General features: G+C 39.5%; 1 protein-coding gene across 1 annotated transcript in view; it reads right to left on the bottom strand.

The window, feature by feature from the left end:
- MAP3K19 (mitogen-activated protein kinase kinase kinase 19) overlaps positions 1-17339 on the bottom strand; it is a 55545-nt gene extending 38206 nt beyond the window's left edge. The window contains exons 1-5 of the mRNA XM_047772060.1: positions 17154-17339; positions 7316-7504; positions 5186-5340; positions 2562-2677; positions 100-215 (exon numbers count right to left, since the gene is read on the bottom strand). Of these exons, the coding sequence (XP_047628016.1) occupies positions 100-215; positions 2562-2677; positions 5186-5340; positions 7316-7504; positions 17154-17327 (750 nt within the window). The 5' untranslated portion in view covers positions 17328-17339. The remainder of the gene's footprint in view (positions 1-99; positions 216-2561; positions 2678-5185; positions 5341-7315; positions 7505-17153) is intronic.
- Between the last annotated feature and the right edge of the window lie 280 nt (positions 17340-17619).

Below are 17619 nucleotides of genomic sequence, written 5' to 3'. Positions count from 1 at the left end.
ATAAAATATTCAAGCAACACAAATAAAGTAGAGGTAAATAAATGTAGATGGAGGAAGTTATCCATTTTTTGGTTAATTCCTCTAAAGAGAGCTTCTTACCTCACTGCTACTGATGCTTTGCAAGATTATATTTTGTTTTTTGGTAACTGTTATCATATCGGTTGGAGAAGAGTTTGTATCCTGACAAATGTCAAGTAATGATTCATCATGTCTTTCTGCCAAAAGAAACATAATAAGGTATGCTGATGAAACACGTCTCCAGCAATTTCACTGAAAGATCTAGCTCTAGGTTCTAAAATCAGCTCCATTTTGTCAGAGATTTTCTTGAAATAATGGTCTGGGATCCTGATGAAGTTTGGGCCATAATCTTTGCAGGGAAAGATGTGAGGACAACAAAAGTCCACAGAATGAATGGGGTTTTGCTTGCTTGTTTGTTTTTAAAAAGTGGGTAAAGTGGCTAAGTGAAACCCCTTACAATGGGATGGGAAATATATTTGCTCTATAGTTGCCAGAGACAAACACACTCAGCTGCTCCGAGCATACTTTCTGTCTAGCACCTGAAGCCGCATTAAATTGACAGAGTTCTGAACAGCAAACAGTAGATCCCCAGTTACTTACTGGGGAACATTGCTCTCCTGTGCATCCCTCTCTTGCTATCTTTATGTCCTCAAATAAGCACAGGCTCTTCCTTGAAAACCTACCCTGGCAAAGGTTTTTCTGTTGATCTTATAATTGAAATAAAATTCAACAAGTGATCTATGCTCATATCCCATTGTTTCACTGTATTTTCTTTCTTTGCTCTTTGCAACCTATCTTCTGCCTCTATCCTGATATTGAAACTCTCACTTCTCACATCGACTTTGTAACCTCTCTTCCCTTTTTTTTTTTTTTTTTCTTTTCTCTGTCTTTTTAGGGCCACAGGTGTGGCATATGGAAGTTCCCAGGCTAGGGGTCCAGTTGGAGCTGCAGCTGCCAGTCTATGCCACAGCCACAGCAATGTAGGATCTGAGCCTGTCTGTGACTTACACCACAGCTCAGGGCAACTCTGGAATCTTAACCCACTGAGCGAGGCCAGGGATCAAACCTTCATCCTCATGGATACTAGTCAGGTTCATTGCCACTGAGCCATAACAGGAACTCCAGGAATCATGTTTAACTCAACTCTCTCAACTTTTGTCTCTGAGTCTCCTCTATCAACTCTACATCACGAAATTCTGTGAATTCTTTTTTCTAAATTTTTTGTTTAAAAACTTTTTAATTATAATTGATTTACAATGTTCTGTCAATTTCTGCTGTATAGCAAAGTGACCCAGTTATACATATATATATACAATCTTTATTCTTTCACAGTTTCTTAGACTCACCACACCCAGCACTTCTCAGGCCCACTAAACATCATGCCAGAGGGCTCTTTTCCTGGTCCTTACAACTGTACTCAGGGAATTCTATAGTTTCTTAGTGGTGCTTCCCTGTCGTAAGTCTCTTCCTTCATATTTATCCAATGACTTAATTTTCCTAAAACATGGCTTTCATCATTCCCTGGCTTAAAATTCTTCAGTGATTCCATTTAATTGAGAAAAAAATTATGTCCTTCAGCCTGACGTTTAATGAGTCCTCAATGGACCCAGTTTCTTTTTCTTTTCTTTTTTTTTTTTTTTTTTTTGGCTGCACCCTCAGTATATGAAAGTTCCCAAGCCAGGGATCAGATGTGCACTGCAGCTGTGACCTATGCCACAGATGCAGCAATGCTGGATCCTTTACCCACTGCTGGGCCAGGGATTGAACCTGAGCTTCTGCAGCAACCTGAGCTGCTACAGGGACAATGCTGGATCCTTAACCTGCTACACCACAGGGAGAACTCCTGAACCCAGCTTCTTTATGTATCTGATCTTCTGTATTGCTTTTCCCAGACATGAATTGCTGGTTCTAGTCTCCCATTTGCTTCTGGGTTGAGCCATGCTCACTTACAGCATGAGGCCTCTGCTCCACAAAATCAAATCTCATCATTTTTTAAGGACTAGATTGAGTCTCACTTTTTCCATGAAAACTTCCTGGGGATAGCCTTGTTCCCTGCCCAGAAGCTTCAAACAGAAAGCCAATCGAACAACAAAGTCAAAATAGCATGTGGCTCAGTGACACTTTCTTTGTGGCTGCTTCTTTGTCTGGCTCAGACTCTTTCTCTCCCCGTGTGTCAAATCTTTCTTTTTCTCCTCCTTCCATATCTTATTGAGCATTTAAGAACCACTGGAAGTCCCTCTTCTCCTTTCCAGGTCACAAGAAGCTTTCTCCTCTGACTTATGTGATGCGTACCTGACTGTACTGAGCACTTTCAGGGATTTCTATAGTTTCTTAGTGGTGCTTTCAAAAGTTTGGACCATGTCTTAAACTTCTTTGCATGCCTCAGAGTACCTAGTCTTGGGTCTTGCATAAAATCACTGCTCAATAAACAACTGTGAACTTGGTTTCTTTGAATGAATCCATTAAATAAATGTAGAAAAAGGAAGAATTCTAAAAGAGATTTTAGAGTCAGAGAATTCTGCAGGTGGAATAGAAATATTTACCTGGTTTTGGCATAGAATTCATTAAAATGTCCAATAACTGCTGTTTCCTGAAACTCTCTATTTGTGACACATAATGTATTGCTGACTTTCCACTAAAATCACAGAGCTTAGGATCTCTAGGAAGAATAGAATTTAATTAGTTAAATCTATTGAAAAAGAAAACTAACATGAGTGGAAAAATATTAACACCAAGTAAATAAAAGTAATCTTTTGTAACATCTTTTGTAAGTAACATAGTTTTGGAATGATGATAATGACTTCAAAATATGTGAGATAGAAAGCAAAAAATTTTCAGGATTTTTCAATGAAAGGAAAATGCTGTATATCTTATACCACACCTCTTCTAAAAAACATTCTAATATTTGCAGAAAACTTCCAATTTTGGATAAGAAATCTCATAATTATTTGATAATGCATATATCATGTAAAGATAAAAATATTTTGATAAACTGTTGTCTTATCATCCCAAATAGCTGGCTTGATTGGTTTTTTCTTTCTAATGGTTTCACTAACTGCTTTTTATTTTTATTTTCCTTCGTGCTAACAGGTAGCTCTTATTCAAAACAGTGGAATGGCATAGAATCTCACATTGAAAGTAAACCGATATGCTTATTTCGCAGGCTCTTGGTTGAGCGGAGTGATCTTATAAAATTTGTTTCTGTGATTTTTTTTTCATTCCTTCTGCCTCGCCCTGTGATTGTTAAGCCCAACTGGCTGATCTTAAGGCTCTTCCGAATCAGCACAAATCTCCTCTCTGTTCTGTGCTGAATCCTAGAATTAGACATCAGCTCAGAGAGGTTCAGAGGATAAATGATAACTCTATTAGCAGATTGTTGTGAGGAAAACAAATGACTAAACTTGCTTCACTAGTCACGTTCTTTGATCACAGTCTCCAACCTAACACTTTTGAATTGAAGCTCTTTATTTCCATGGGACAGAGTAATGTTTTATGATCTGCAACAATATTGTTATGGTCTTTTCTCCTTCAAATGTCATGATTCAAAAGAATTAACATAGGATCAAAGGACTGCCACTACCTTAACATGTGGTCTTGAGCAAGTCGTATAAATCATTGGAACTGCAGTTTGCTCGTCTGCCTTGATTAATGTTTCTGCAGGTGGTGTCCTTTGATCTCCTGTATTCTGAACCCCACTCCAAGCCTACTGAACACCATTCTGGGGTGATGTCCAGTAATCTTCATTTTTAACACTCTCCTCAGCTGTTGCTTAACACTAAAGTCTGAGGTACTTTCAGACTTCCATCTTCATCTTATTATACTAACTGATTCTTGTACAATAGGTCACCTTCTTGACTATATGTTCTGGAAGTTCCCTCTTCCTTTTTTATTCCCCCCAAAAAATTCATATGAAATTCTGAGAGCTTTGGCCATCTCTTTTTAGTTTATGACAAGATAAATAGGTAACAAATAGCATTAGGAAATTGAGATTCTGACATGAAAGACTGCTAATTAACCCTCTTTTTTTTTTTTAAAAAAAAAAGTTATTTGTTTACTTCCCCCTTTCCAAAAGAGCATGCTGTCATGTAATTTTTAGATAACTGGGAATCACTACTATAAATTGTTTTTGATAATTGACAATGCTTTCCGAAATTATCAGTAACATTTTGGGAGTAGGGAGTTACATATTCAAGAATTATTTGACATTCCCAGGAACAACCAAGACAGTTAAGTATTTAAACAATAAAACAAAGGGCCAATATCATAAGAATAATAGATAGTAACCTCTAACATCTGTACATCACTTTGCGGCTGCAAAGTCCCTTTTATGAACATGCATATGCATTTCATATATGTACATTCTTTATGTATTTTAGATATAAGGCACAATATATATAATACATATGTAAGACATTTATATATACATTATATGTTACATATAAGGCACTTATATACATTATGTATTTTTATATATAAAGAATTTAAGGAGTTCCTGTCGTGGCGCAGTGGTTAACAAATCCAACTAGGAACCATGAGATTGCGGGTTCGATCCCTGGCCTTGCTCAGTAGGTTAAGGATCCGGCGTTGCCGTGAGCTGTGGTGTAGGTCACAGATGCGGCTTGGATCCCGCGTTGCTGTGGCTCTGGCGTAGGCCAGTGGCTACAGCTCCGATTTGACCCCTAGCCTGGGAACCTCCATGTGCCGCTCTAGTGGCCCTAGAAAAGGCAAAAAAGGACAAAATAAAAAAAAAAAGAATTTAAGGAGTTCCCATTGTGGTGCAGTAGAAATGAATCCGACTAGTATCCATGAGGATTCGGGTTTGATTCCTGGCCTCGCTAAGCGGTCAAAGATCTGGCCTTGCCTGGAGCTTTGGTGTAGTTCACAGACATGGTTCGGATCTCACATTGCTGTGGCTGTGCTGTAGGCCAGCAGGTGTACCTCTGGTTTGACCCCTAGCCTGGGAACCTCCATATGTCCTGGTGCAGCCCTAAAAAAAAAAAAAAAAGAATTTAATATGTATTATATATGTGTGTATATATGTATGTGTGTGTGTGTATATATATATATATATATAAAGCAATCTATATATCTAAGTTTGCGAATGACTTTGAAAGTAACACAGGCAGAGACACCCTCCCACAGGTGCTGACTGAGCACTTGTACTCACGCGTGATGCCTGAGAAGCTCAGACAGAACTTCTGCAGGTCTGTAGAGGGTGAACATATCAAGACTCTCAAACAGATCCACATCTCTCACAGCCAGCATCAGAGGAGTCAAGCCATGTTGGTTCGGGAAATTTATATCTAGGAGCTCTTCGGATGCCTTTTAAAAACATGAAGCTTTAATTCTGTTATGTCTTTACTGCATGACTATTAATACTAATCTTTGCATTTTCATTGCTTGGCCAAATTCTCATTTTAACTTCAAGATATTCTTCCTCAATGTCTTGAGAGGGAGCTGATGAATTGAAAGAACACAGGCCTGAGACTCAGATAAGTCCGTGTTTGAATTTTAACTTCTTAACTGATTATTTAACCCCTGACAGGGTTATATCAAGGACACTCTAAAAGTTGATAAAATTGCCCTGATAATATAAGGGACATCTAGTTAAATAATGAATCATTTCCACATGGGACATAATCATACTAAAAATTTATTTGGTATTTATCTGAAATTCAAATTTAAATAAGGGTATTTTCATTTGCAAAATCGGGCAACCTTATTCACTGAATTTCAGGGTCTTTAGCTGCAAAGAGGGAATAACAATATCTTCCTTGCAGGGTTGTTTTGATGATTGGAGATAGACTATGAAAAGCACAGAGCAAAGTATTTGATACAGGCTTAATAAATATTTGTGGAATGAATGAATGGTTTAGAGTAATAAGACAGCTTATTCAACAGTATTTATATAGTCAAAGAGAGGTGGACCTATAGATGTTATTTGTTGTTTTAATGAAAGTAAAATTTAATTTGGATAATTCAGGACTGATAAGCTACTGGAAGACCAAATTATCAAAACTATTTATTTTATAGACCTAAGTAACTCATGAATTTCCATCTCTATTTCACTTTATGCTGTGTCAATACAATCAGTGTCTCTATCTCAGTTTCTCCAGGGACAAACTAGAGATAATGATATTACCTCAGAGGGGTGCTGTGGGAATTAATTAGTTAGTATTTTTTTTTCAGTCTCTGGAAAGAAACCACCTCTTCTATCAATGTTTATTATTAGTTAGAACCAACATGAAAGTTTTGAGCTGAGAATAGTCTTACAATAGCACATTAACTCAGCGTCTGTGGATTAAGCTCTGGATCTAGGTACAGATACCAGTTTTTTCAAAAATATGGCTGCTTATCTTTAGAAGTGAAAAATGTGGTTGTGAAAACAGACACTGAATTATAGCAACTGCTGAAAATGCCATTAAAATAAAATTTAATGGCTTCCAAAAATATGTCTAAGCTCAGTTTATAATGTATGGCAATTTTAGACTATTGTTTAGTACAACGAAAGAACTTGAGTCCTTTGGATTATGTTGTATATTTCCTTGAACTCTAGGTGACCAGAATATCTTTTACTTTTTCTTTATCTGTTTGAATTTCTAGCATAAGGGAATGGAAGAAACTGTTTCCTAGCAGCAATTGATTTTTCTTTCAGTTGAAAGTCATGTGATCTGACAATATCTCCAAAGGTAAATGCCGAGAGTAGGCAGTTGCTGTTCACCAATAATTAATGTCTTCGATTATGATGTAGTTTTACAACTTACTTTGGAAAAGAGTATCTGGGCAGAAAATCTAAACCAGAAGATCAATACTCTGAAAAGACAGCGTTTAAAAATGTATACTCTTCTTTAGTCACCACTAAATATTACGCAAAACACAGGCTCTCTGATTCCCTTTTCAGGATAACGATAATAACTGCAAATGGTCCACAGGGATCTAAACAGCAATTGTACAAATGGCAATGATGTCAAGGGAACTCTTCTGAGCAAGTTGACAGTGGTTCTCCAGGGGCATCCATGGGAGCACATCATTTCCCAGCAGTGCTGCATGACTTCTCCTAGTATCTAGCTGGAGGGAGGTGTAAATAGGCTGCTGCTATGTTCTTTTATTATCTTGTTTTCCACCCCGCTCTCCCATTTGACCCTTTTTTCTCTCAGATTTCCTGCCTGAAACTTTCTTGGACTGCTCTGGAAAAGAACTTCTTCTTTAAAGGAGTTGTATGTAGTCTGTGCCCTTCTCACCCCACCCCCACCCACTCATCTACCCAAAGGCAGAAGCAAACATCAGTTTAACTGACCAGCAAGTGTTGAAGTTGTTCAAGATCGCCTTGCCACGAACTTCGTAGAAGTTGCATTTGGGGAGCCTGGATTCCACTCATGGCCAGGAGTTGCCTCTGAACATCACTTTTAGCCACATGGACTGCGGTTTTATTGCTGTAATTGCAAAGGGTGATATCTGCTCCCTTTTCCAGAAGAAATCCAACAACCTACAACACAACAGCATTCTTATTTAGCATTTTTGAGAAACAATAGTGCCTTATGGGTTGGGTAGAAAACTTAGCTGGGTGCAACTCTAATTCATGATATAGGAAAGGAGAGTAAGAGAGGCATAAAAATGAAGGATTGATTTGAATTCAGGTGACTACTAGGTGCCTTTTTAAAATTTGGGAAACAAAAATCTCATAATATGGATACTTCAGGGATACCTTTTTTTTTTTTAAACTAGAGGTCTGTGAATATTTTATGTTAAACCCACATAAATCCTTTAAGTCTTCCTATTAGTATCATCTATTATTTAGGATATAAAACCCCAAATTCAGGCTTACAGACTCTTGAATGTTGCAAGTATTGCCACAGTATTTTTAAGGAGAGAATAAACTGTATTCAAAAAAGTAAAGGCAGGGTTCCCATTGTGGTTCAGCGGTAATGAACCTGTCTAGTATCCATGATGATGTGGGCTCGATCCCTGGCCTTGCTCAGTGGGTTAATGATCCAGTGTTGGCATAAGCTGTGATGTAGCTTGCAGATGTGTCTCGGATCTGGTGTGGCTGTGGCTGTGGTGTAGGCCTGGCAGCTGCAGCTCTGATTTGACCCCTAGCCTGGGAACTTCCATATGCCACATGTGTGGCCCTAAAAAAGCCAAAAAGAAAGAAAGAAAGAAAGAAAGAAAGAAAGAAAGAAAGAAAGAAAGAAAGAAAGAAAGAAAGAAAGAAAGAAAGAAAGAAGACAGAGAAAAGAAAAAGAAATAAAAGAAAAAGAAAAAGGTAAAGGTGTAATTTTTTTCAGCAAATGTGGATTGAGTGACTAGTGTGTGTTGAGAACAGTCCTCAGTGCCGAGACTCCAACAATGAATAAGCAGGTAGACAGCCTTTAAGGCATTTACAATTTAGTAAGAAAGAGATAAAAAGGCAATTGCAACCCAGTGTAATAAATGCAATGAAGATGTGAATACAGGAAGCTGATGGAAACACTTAGAAAAAATCTATTAAGTTTCTTGTAGGGTCCAGGAAGATTTCTTGGAGAAAGTGATGCCTAAGCTGAGAACTGAGGAATCAGACTACATTTCCCAGGCAAAGACTGGGAGAAAGATTATTTCAAAAAAAGAATATAGTGTGAACAAAGTAGTGTGGATGCTATGCACTAACTAATGTCTCCTTAAAATTTGTATGTTGAAGGTCCAAATGCCGATGTGACTGTGTTTGGAGAGAGAGCCTCTAGAAAGTAATAAGCTTAAATGAGGTTATAAGGATGGGGCCCTGATTTGATAGGATTGGTGTCCTTATAAGAAGAGACACCAGAGAACTTGCTTTCTCTCTCTGCCAAGTGGGGACACAGAGAGAAGACAGCCATCTGTAAGTTGGAAAGAGATGTCTCTCCACAAATTAAATCAGCCAGAACCTTGGTCTTGGACTTCCCAGCCTCCAGAACCATGAAAAAATTAATTTCTATTCTTTAAGCCACTTGAGCTATGATATATTTATTATGGAAGCCTGAGCTGTCTAATACAGTGGATAAGAGGCCAGATAACATTCAAAACTCTGGAAGGAGTTAGGCATGGCTGGAGCTCAGGGTAGGGGAAGGAGAGGTAGGAAATGTGGTGGAGAAGTCAGCAGTAGCTAAATCCCAAAAGGTCTTGCCAACCAACCTCTTTTAAAAATTGGAGTTATATCTTCAGGGTAAGGAGGAGGCAGTGAAAGATTTAAACAGGGAAAGACATGATCAGATCAATATTTTCAAATATTCAATTACTCTTGTTGCTGAAATTGATTGATGTGGGTGAGAGTGGAAGTTGGGAGACCAATGAGATTATTGCAATAGCCTCATGGAGAGATGATGGTGACCAAATAATGGAAGTGGCTGTGGAAATGGAGAGGCTGAGGGCATAATCTTGGACATTTAGGAAGTAGATTAGATGTGGGAGCTGAGGGTGAGCCAGAAGTTAAGGATAACTGCCAGGTTTCTGACTTCAGTCCACTTTTGTACTATCTTCCCCACTATCCATGATCTCTTGCCTGAAACAATGCAACTGCCTTCTAATAGGTCTTCCCATTTCCAAATACTTTTGCACAAAACCCATTACAACGATTGGAATTAAAAAGTCAATAGAGGAGGAGTTCCCGTCGTGGTGCAGTGGTTAACGAATCCGACTAGGAACCATGAGGTTGCAGGTTCGGTCCCTGCCCTTGCTCAGTGGGTTAACGATCCGGCGTTGCCATGAGCTGTGGTGTAGGTTGCAGACGCGGCTCGGATCCCGCGTTGCTGTGGCTCTGGCGTAGGCCGGTGGCTACAGCTCCGATTCAACCCCTAGCCTGGGAACCTCCATATGCCGCGGGAGCAGCCCAAGAAATAGCAACAACAACAACAACAACAACAACAACAAAAAAGACAAAAGACAAAAAAAAAGTCAATAGAGAACAGACTTTTGGTTGCCATGGGGTGGTGGAGGCAGTGGGTGGGGTGTGATTGGGAATTTGGGATTAGCAAATGCAAACTAGTATACATAGAATGGATAAACAAGGTCCTACTGTATAGCACAGGGAACTATATTCAATATTCTGTAATAAACCATAATGAAAAGAATATTTATGTGTGTACATATATTATACATATATATATAAATTAATCACTTTGGTGTACAGCATAAACTAACACAACATTGCAAATCAACTATACTTCAATAAAATAAATCTAAAAAGTCAGATAGTGGAAGTTCCCTTCATGGCTCGGCAGTAATGAATTGGGCCTGTAACCATGAGGACGCAGGTTTGATCTCTGGCCTCGCTCAGTGGGTTAAGGATCTGGTGTTGCCGTGAGCTGTGGTGCAGGTCACAGACGTGGTTCAGATCCCACATTGTTGTGGCTGTTTTATAGGCCAGCAGCTGCAGCTCTGATTTGACCGGTAGCCTGGGAACTTCCATATGCCACAGGTGTGGCTCTAAAAAGACAATAAATAAATAAATAATCAGATAGCAGTAAGTTTTAACAAAGATGAACCCTTATACACACCACCGTAAATGTGCAGCCACTTTGGTTTTTGTTTGTTTGTTTGCCTTTGTTTTTGTTTTTTTCTTTTGAGGGCCGCACCTGCAACATATGGAAATTCCCAGGTTAGGGGTCGAATTGGAGTTGCAGCTGCTGGCCTTTTCCACACTCATAGTGATGCTAGGTCTGAGCTGAGTCTGCAGACTCTACCACAGCTCATGGCAATGCTGGATCCTTAACCCACTGAGCAAGGGCAGGAATTGAACCCGAATACTCATGGACATTAGTCAGGTTTGTTACTACTGAGCCACTATGGGAACTGCTATGCAGCCACTTTGAAAAATAGTCTGGCAGTTCCTCATATGATTAAACATAGAGTTACTATATGGCCCAATTTTTCCACTCCTAAGAATTCTAGGAGTCAAATGAAAGAGAAATGAAAATATATGACCACACAAAAACTTGTACACAAATGTTTACAGCAGCATTAGTCACAGTAACCAAAAACATGGAAATAACCTAAATTTCCATCAATGGACAACTGGATAAATTAAAAGTGGTATATCCATATAATGGGAAAATTTTGAGCTATAAAAAGAAATGAAGTACTGATTCATGCTATGACAAGGAAGAACCTCGAAAACTTTCTGCTTAGTGAAAGAAGCCATATACTGTATGATTCCACTCATATGAAAAATCTATACAGACAGTAGATCAGTGGTTGCTTAGGGAGGAAGGAGAGGGAGTGACAGTTGAAGTTTATGAGGTTTTTATCTTTTTTTTTTTTGGCTGCACCCACGGCATACTGAAGTTCCTAAGGCGAAGATCCAACCCATGCCACAGCTGTGTCAATACCACTAGATCCTTAACCCACTGAGCCACCAAGGAAATCCCAAGGGAGTTCTTTGTGAGGTGATATAAATATTTTAAAATTCACATGAGTGTACTGAAAAATACATTGAATTGCATACTTTAAATGGCTGAATTGTTTGGTATGTGAATTATATCTCAATAAAGCTGGTTTTAAAGAATACTTTGTGAATCTGAACAAGAATATAGTATATATATTCTTTATGGATATATATATATATATATAAAACTGAAACTGCTGTACTTGCGAAAATAACACACAATGCAAATTAACTATACTTCAATTAAAAAAAATTGTTTAGGAGTTCCTACTGTGGCTCAGTGGGTTAAGGATCCAGCATTGCTACAAGATGCAGTGTAGATCAAGATGGGGCTCAGGCTTGGATCCAGTGTTACTGTGGCTGTGGTGTAGGCCAACAGTCATACTTCCAATTCAACCCCTAGCCCGGGAATTTCCATATGCTGCAGGTGTGGTCCTAAAAAGACTTTTAAAAAAATTCCTTCACATTTTTTTGTGGACCTGAAAGAGCTGGCCCCTGCCTTCCTTTCCAGCCCCATCTTGTGCCACTGTTTGCCCTCCTTCTGCAAGCTCTAGTCAACCTTTCTATAACTCAAATATGCAAGTTTTCCTAACCAAGAGCCTTTGTCTCTGTTATTCCCTCTACCCCAACTGCTCTTCAAATGTCACCCCTTATCACTGTTTTAGTCTTAGTATAAATGTAATCACATCAGTGAAGACTTTTCTGACCACCTTAACAAAAGAGGATTCACTCTATTGGTTACTTCAAAGCATTAATATCAATTTGTAATCTAAGTAAGTATTTTTTTTCCTTACTTGTTGTCTTTCACCTTTATTAGAATGTAAATTAATAAGGTCAAGAGATCTTATCATGCGAAAAAATATTTTGTGAATGAGTGAATGAATGATTTAAGGCAAATAGATGGTGATTCTATTTAATAAAACGGAAAACACTGATGCAGGTATTCCTCGGGAGGATTAGATTTGGAAAGAAAAATAATGAAGACAAATTGGATGTGCTGTGTTTGGGATGTCTGTGACATGGAAGTGGAGGTATAGTTGGGTGAGTGATGTGGGCTGAGTTACACAATTAACACATTATTGAGGAACGCCAATATTTAATGGATAACAAGGAAGAATCCATAAATGAGACTAAGATGTTGCGAGAGAGGTGAGGAGGAAAATAGAAGAAAGCATTTCAAGAAAAATTGGTTTCTAGTGCTGCTAAGAGCTGACAGTTATCAACAACGTTTTAGGTTATGTTGTCAAGGGAAGTTTCAATGGAATGGTAGGAAAAGATGCCAGACTGCAGTGGTTTGAAGACATGAGGAAGGGAAGGCAGTGAGGATTGACCAGGAGATATTCCTTAAAGAGACTGTTGAAAGAAAATTCCCCAGAAACTCCAAAAATTGGGGTTTATGTAGGTCTTGCGAGCAGAAGCACTGACTGCTTTTGTTCTAGACTGTTTTCAAAGATAATTGTATAGTGAAAAACCTTGGAAGCTAGAGATAGTGTCTTCCTCTGGAAATTGGAAAGACATACTTACTGTCCATGATAAAAGATTCACATTTGCTAAGCTCAGTGCAAGTATCATCCCTGCATGTTGCCCTGTGGAAACTGGAGATCAGGGAAACAAAGTAAATGATGATGCCTTGGCTATAACTATTGTGAATAACAAACTGCCATTTTCTCTGACCCAGGAATCTTGTGTCTTCTGCTAGACTCTGAAACTGTGGCAGGCTAACTTATTAGCTTGCAAGTAAGGAAAAATCTGAGATGCTTCACAGTTGAGAATTTTTGCAAAAGATTAGATGATGAGTGAATGAGAGAGGAAGAATGAGGGCTTCAAAGATGAATTAATGGGATTCAAGGAAATGTCATGGGAAATGTTATCAATATGTTGACCAAATGCCTGATCAATTGAGCAATAAATGATCCTCCACTTAATTGACTACAAATGGCAATTTAAGAAACTGGGAAGGGAATTCCCATGGTGGTGTGGTGGTTAACAAATCCAACTAGGAAACATGAGGTTGAGGGTTCGATCCCTGGCCTTGCTCAGTGGGTTAAGTATCCAGCATTGCCATGAGCTGTGGTTGTAGGTCGCAGATGCGGCTCGGATCTGGCATTGCTGTTGCTCTGGTGTAGGTCGGCGGCCACAGCTCTGATTGAACCCCTAGCTTGGGAACCTCCATATGCCTCGGAGAGCGGCCCTAGAAAAGGCAAAAAGACAAAAAGACAAAAAAAAAAATCAAAGAAAGAAAGAAACTGGGAGGTCATTACAAGGCTAAGTACAGGAAATAAGTTCAAAATCAACTGTTCTCTGATTTTTAATAACTCTTCTGTGGGTGTTATCTTCCCCCCCAATCTGTCAATCAGCCTCAGGTCCATGCCACTATAAGAAAAATGCTGAGATTTGTCCCAGGCAGGCAAAAGATTCTTCTGCCTTTGGACAACAGTTACATAGGTGCATTTCTTCACTAAACATGAAAGGAGGAAAATTCATGACTGATATGTATAACAACCAGGCAAACTTTGAACTTTCGTTTATTCATTTGGGATATGGAGGCACCATGTTTGTTAAGGAAGAGTGATAATAATTACCTTACAGCTCAGCCCTTCCTGCTGACAACCTTAGATCCATGATGGTCTCAGGATTTTTTTCAGTGGGATTTATTTATTTATTTATTTTAGGGCTACATCCACAGCATTTGCAAGTTCCCAGGCTAGGGGTTGAATCGGAGCCACAGCAACATGGGATCCAAGCTGAGTTTGCAACCTTAACTGCACCTCGCAGTAACATTGGATCCTTAACCCACTGAGCAAAGCCATGGATAGAACCCAAGTCCTCATGGATATTAGTCGGGTTCATTCCTGCTGAGCCACACAAGAACTCCTTCAGGGAGTTCCCGTCGTGGCGCAGTGGTTAACGAATCCGACTAGGAACCATGAGGTTGCGGGTTCGGTCCCTGCCCTTGCTCAGTGGGTTAATGATCCGGCGTTGCCGTGAGCTGTGGTGTAGGTTGCAGACGCGGCTCGGATCCTGCGTTGCTGTGGCTCTGGCGTAGGCCGGTGGCTACAGCTCCGATTCGACCCCTAGCCTGGGAACCTCCATATGCCGCGGGAGCGGCCCAAGAAATAGGAAAAAAAAAAAAAAAAAAGAATCCTAAAAGAAAAAAAAAGTCCTGCTATAAAAGTTAAGCCTGAGTTAACCAAAGGCTTCAAACCCCAGCTTCAGTCAGAAAGCAATGTGGCTGCAGCCATTGAGTCAAGGGATTCCTGAAGACGAAATGGATGGTATCACTAATAATGACCTGGCCACCTCATCTAGGGCTTTGTATGAACCAAAAACACTGGGAGATCATTTAGTTGAGCAACATGCTTCTGGAAACCAAATGTATGCATATCTTTCTTACTGATCTGGAATCACTCTCTTTTATATACCCCTCCCTTCCCCCTATACCTCAACCTCAGCTGCCCTATCTTCAAAGGGAACTGAGTTTGTAACCACCCACATGAGTGTGTTGGTGAGCTTTGGGGAGAGGAGAGATTCAAACTTCTATGATTCCTTTGGATTCAGATTTTTCAAGTCATCACTCTGCCCAGTCCCTTGGGGGAAGTGGTCATCTGAATTCAGCTAATGAGGTTTGGGCAAGATTCACAGTGGGGAAGGAGAGCTAATGGGATTGGCCTTTTGGACCATTCAATGTACTATTATTGTTGTGGCTTCTACCTCTAAATGTATAAGAGTATTAAGTGTGTATCCCCCAAATTCAAGATTATAATTATGAAGGGTGGGGGACACAATCCAGGATGAGCTTTAGAGGGCTTTTGAAGCACTGTAATACTCTAATTTTTGGCTTGGATGGTAAATACATAGGTGCTAGTGTCATTATTTTTATTTGAGTTATGCATATGGGATCCTTTTTCTTTTCTTTTCTTTTCTTTTCTTTTCTTTTCTTTTCTTTTCTTTTCTTTTCTTTTCTTTTCTCTTCTTTTCCTTTCTTTTGGCAGCACCCAAGACATATGGAAGTTCCCAGGCCAGGAAATGAGTCCTAGCTGCAGCTACAACCCATGCCACAGCTGCGGCAATGCTGAATCATTTAACCCACTGTGCAGGGCTGGCGATCAAACCCTTGCTTCTGCAAGCAACCCAAGCCACTGCAGTTGGATCCTTAACCTACTGCACCACAGCAGTAACTCCACATGAGCCTTTAAAAAAACCATATATGCTATGTTTTATAATTTGTTTAAAAAGCGTTAGTATGGAGTTCCCATAATGGCTCAGCAATAACGAACCTGACTAGCATCCGGTGTAGGCCAACAGCTACAGCTCCAATTCCACCCCTAGCCTGGGAACTTTCATATGCCATGAGTGTGGCCCTAAAAAGACAAAAAAAAAAGTGTTAATAGAAAGGAGTCAAAATAGAAACAGTGCTAAGACTATAATCAAGAGAGAGGCTAAATGAGGAAGCAAAAGTGGCCAATCAGGGCTGAGGGTCTACTTGCCTTCAGCCTCCTAAGAACTTATAGAGGCACTCAGGGATGCATTTGGGTGAAATTTGTGTTTTTCACCCAGTTTCCCATTCTAAGCCCTTTTCTATTTCCTTTGCAGCCTCCTCTTTGCTGCTCCTTCCCAATTCCAAGTGCTCATATTGCTATCACTTGCATTCTTTTTTTTCACCTGTTCTTTAAAAGGATACTTTAAGTCCCCACACAAAATGCTATAAGTGATCAAAAGACCCAAATGAAGTACGTATTCATTAGTTTATCTATTTAATAAATAAAATAAATACATAAATATTTATTTATTTATTTTGCTTTTTAGGGCCTAACCCGAGGCATGTGGATGTTCCCAGGCTAAGGGTGAAATTGGAGTTACAGCTGCCAGTCTACACCACAGCCACAGCAATGTGGGGTCCAAGCTGTATATTCAACCTACATCATAGCTCCCTGCAACACCAGATCCCTGACCCACTGAGCGAGGCCAGGAATTGAACCTGCATCCTCATGGATACTAGTCATGTTCATTAACCATGATAGGAACTCCAATAAATATTTATTAAATATCCTAGAGTTCCCCAGTGGCCTAGTGGTTAAGGACTTGGAGTTGTCACTGCTGTGGCACAGGTTCAATCCTTGGTCCAGGAACTTCTGCATGCCATAGGTGCAGTCCCCCCCTCCCAAAAAAAAAAAAAAAAACCCAAACACCCAACACCCAGATGTGTCAGGCACTTTAGCAGGATAGATAACTAGAACAAAGAGGACAATCTTTTGACTTTTTAGGTCTTTTATTACATATTTACTCCTCTTTCCCTACTTTCAGGATTATGTGCATCTGTTAGAACAGGGAACGAATTTCCAAATACTGATGGGGCTAGGGGTGGGGAGGAAAAGGAGGAAAAAACTCAGGCTCCATGATGTGGTCCCACTAGACTACAAGATCCTCAGGAGTGACATCTGTGTTTGATTCACCATCGTATCCAACATGAAGTCTAATATATTTCTTTGGGTATATCGGGAATGTCTCTTGACTGAGTGAAGGAATGAAAAAAGATGGTGATGTCTGGATTATTTAGGTTTCCTAGTGCTCCCTCCCACCAGTCCCCATCCCACCATCCCCACCCCACTCCTACTACACACCCCTGCTCTGTGCCCTGAGGCATTCTTTCATGAAGGTAGGTGATTGTGCTGTTCCTAACCATCTCATTCTTGGAATCCTTAGCTTAGAAGACTACCCGTGGGTCTCAGACACCACAAGTTACCTCTGTTAGATTTTCTGCTGCTGCAGTAATGAGAGGTGTATTCCCAGTCTTTGGATGCTGAAAGTTAAGGTTTCCGAGGATGGAATGGACTTTACTAATATGGTCACAGATGAGTTTCACATCACCTCTTGAAACTACTTCCAGGAAATCATGAATCAGTTTATTTTTATTCATCTTTTTAGTTCCATGTAATCACCTGAAAGAGAAAAGAAACAAAGTAATTAAATGAGAGCCAGCAAAGTAGTGGGTGGTTCAAACATAACATATTCTGTCTTTAGTGTCCCTGTTTCCTTCTTTTACATGTAAAATATTATAGCAGATTTAAAGATAATTTTGAAAAGAGGGAAAAACCTTATACTTCCATCACTCTTGGTTCTTTATACAGATGTTTTAAATTAGGAACAATAATAAGTTTACCATCGCTTTGCAGATCTGCTATGTACAGAATAAGAAAGGATGAATGGAT

Source organism: Phacochoerus africanus, chromosome 3, assembly GCF_016906955.1.
Source record: "Phacochoerus africanus isolate WHEZ1 chromosome 3, ROS_Pafr_v1, whole genome shotgun sequence".
Lineage (NCBI taxonomy): Eukaryota > Metazoa > Chordata > Mammalia > Artiodactyla > Suidae > Phacochoerus > Phacochoerus africanus.
The sequence above is the reverse complement of the archived record's forward strand: the minus strand, read 5'-3'. Positions and strand labels throughout refer to the sequence as shown.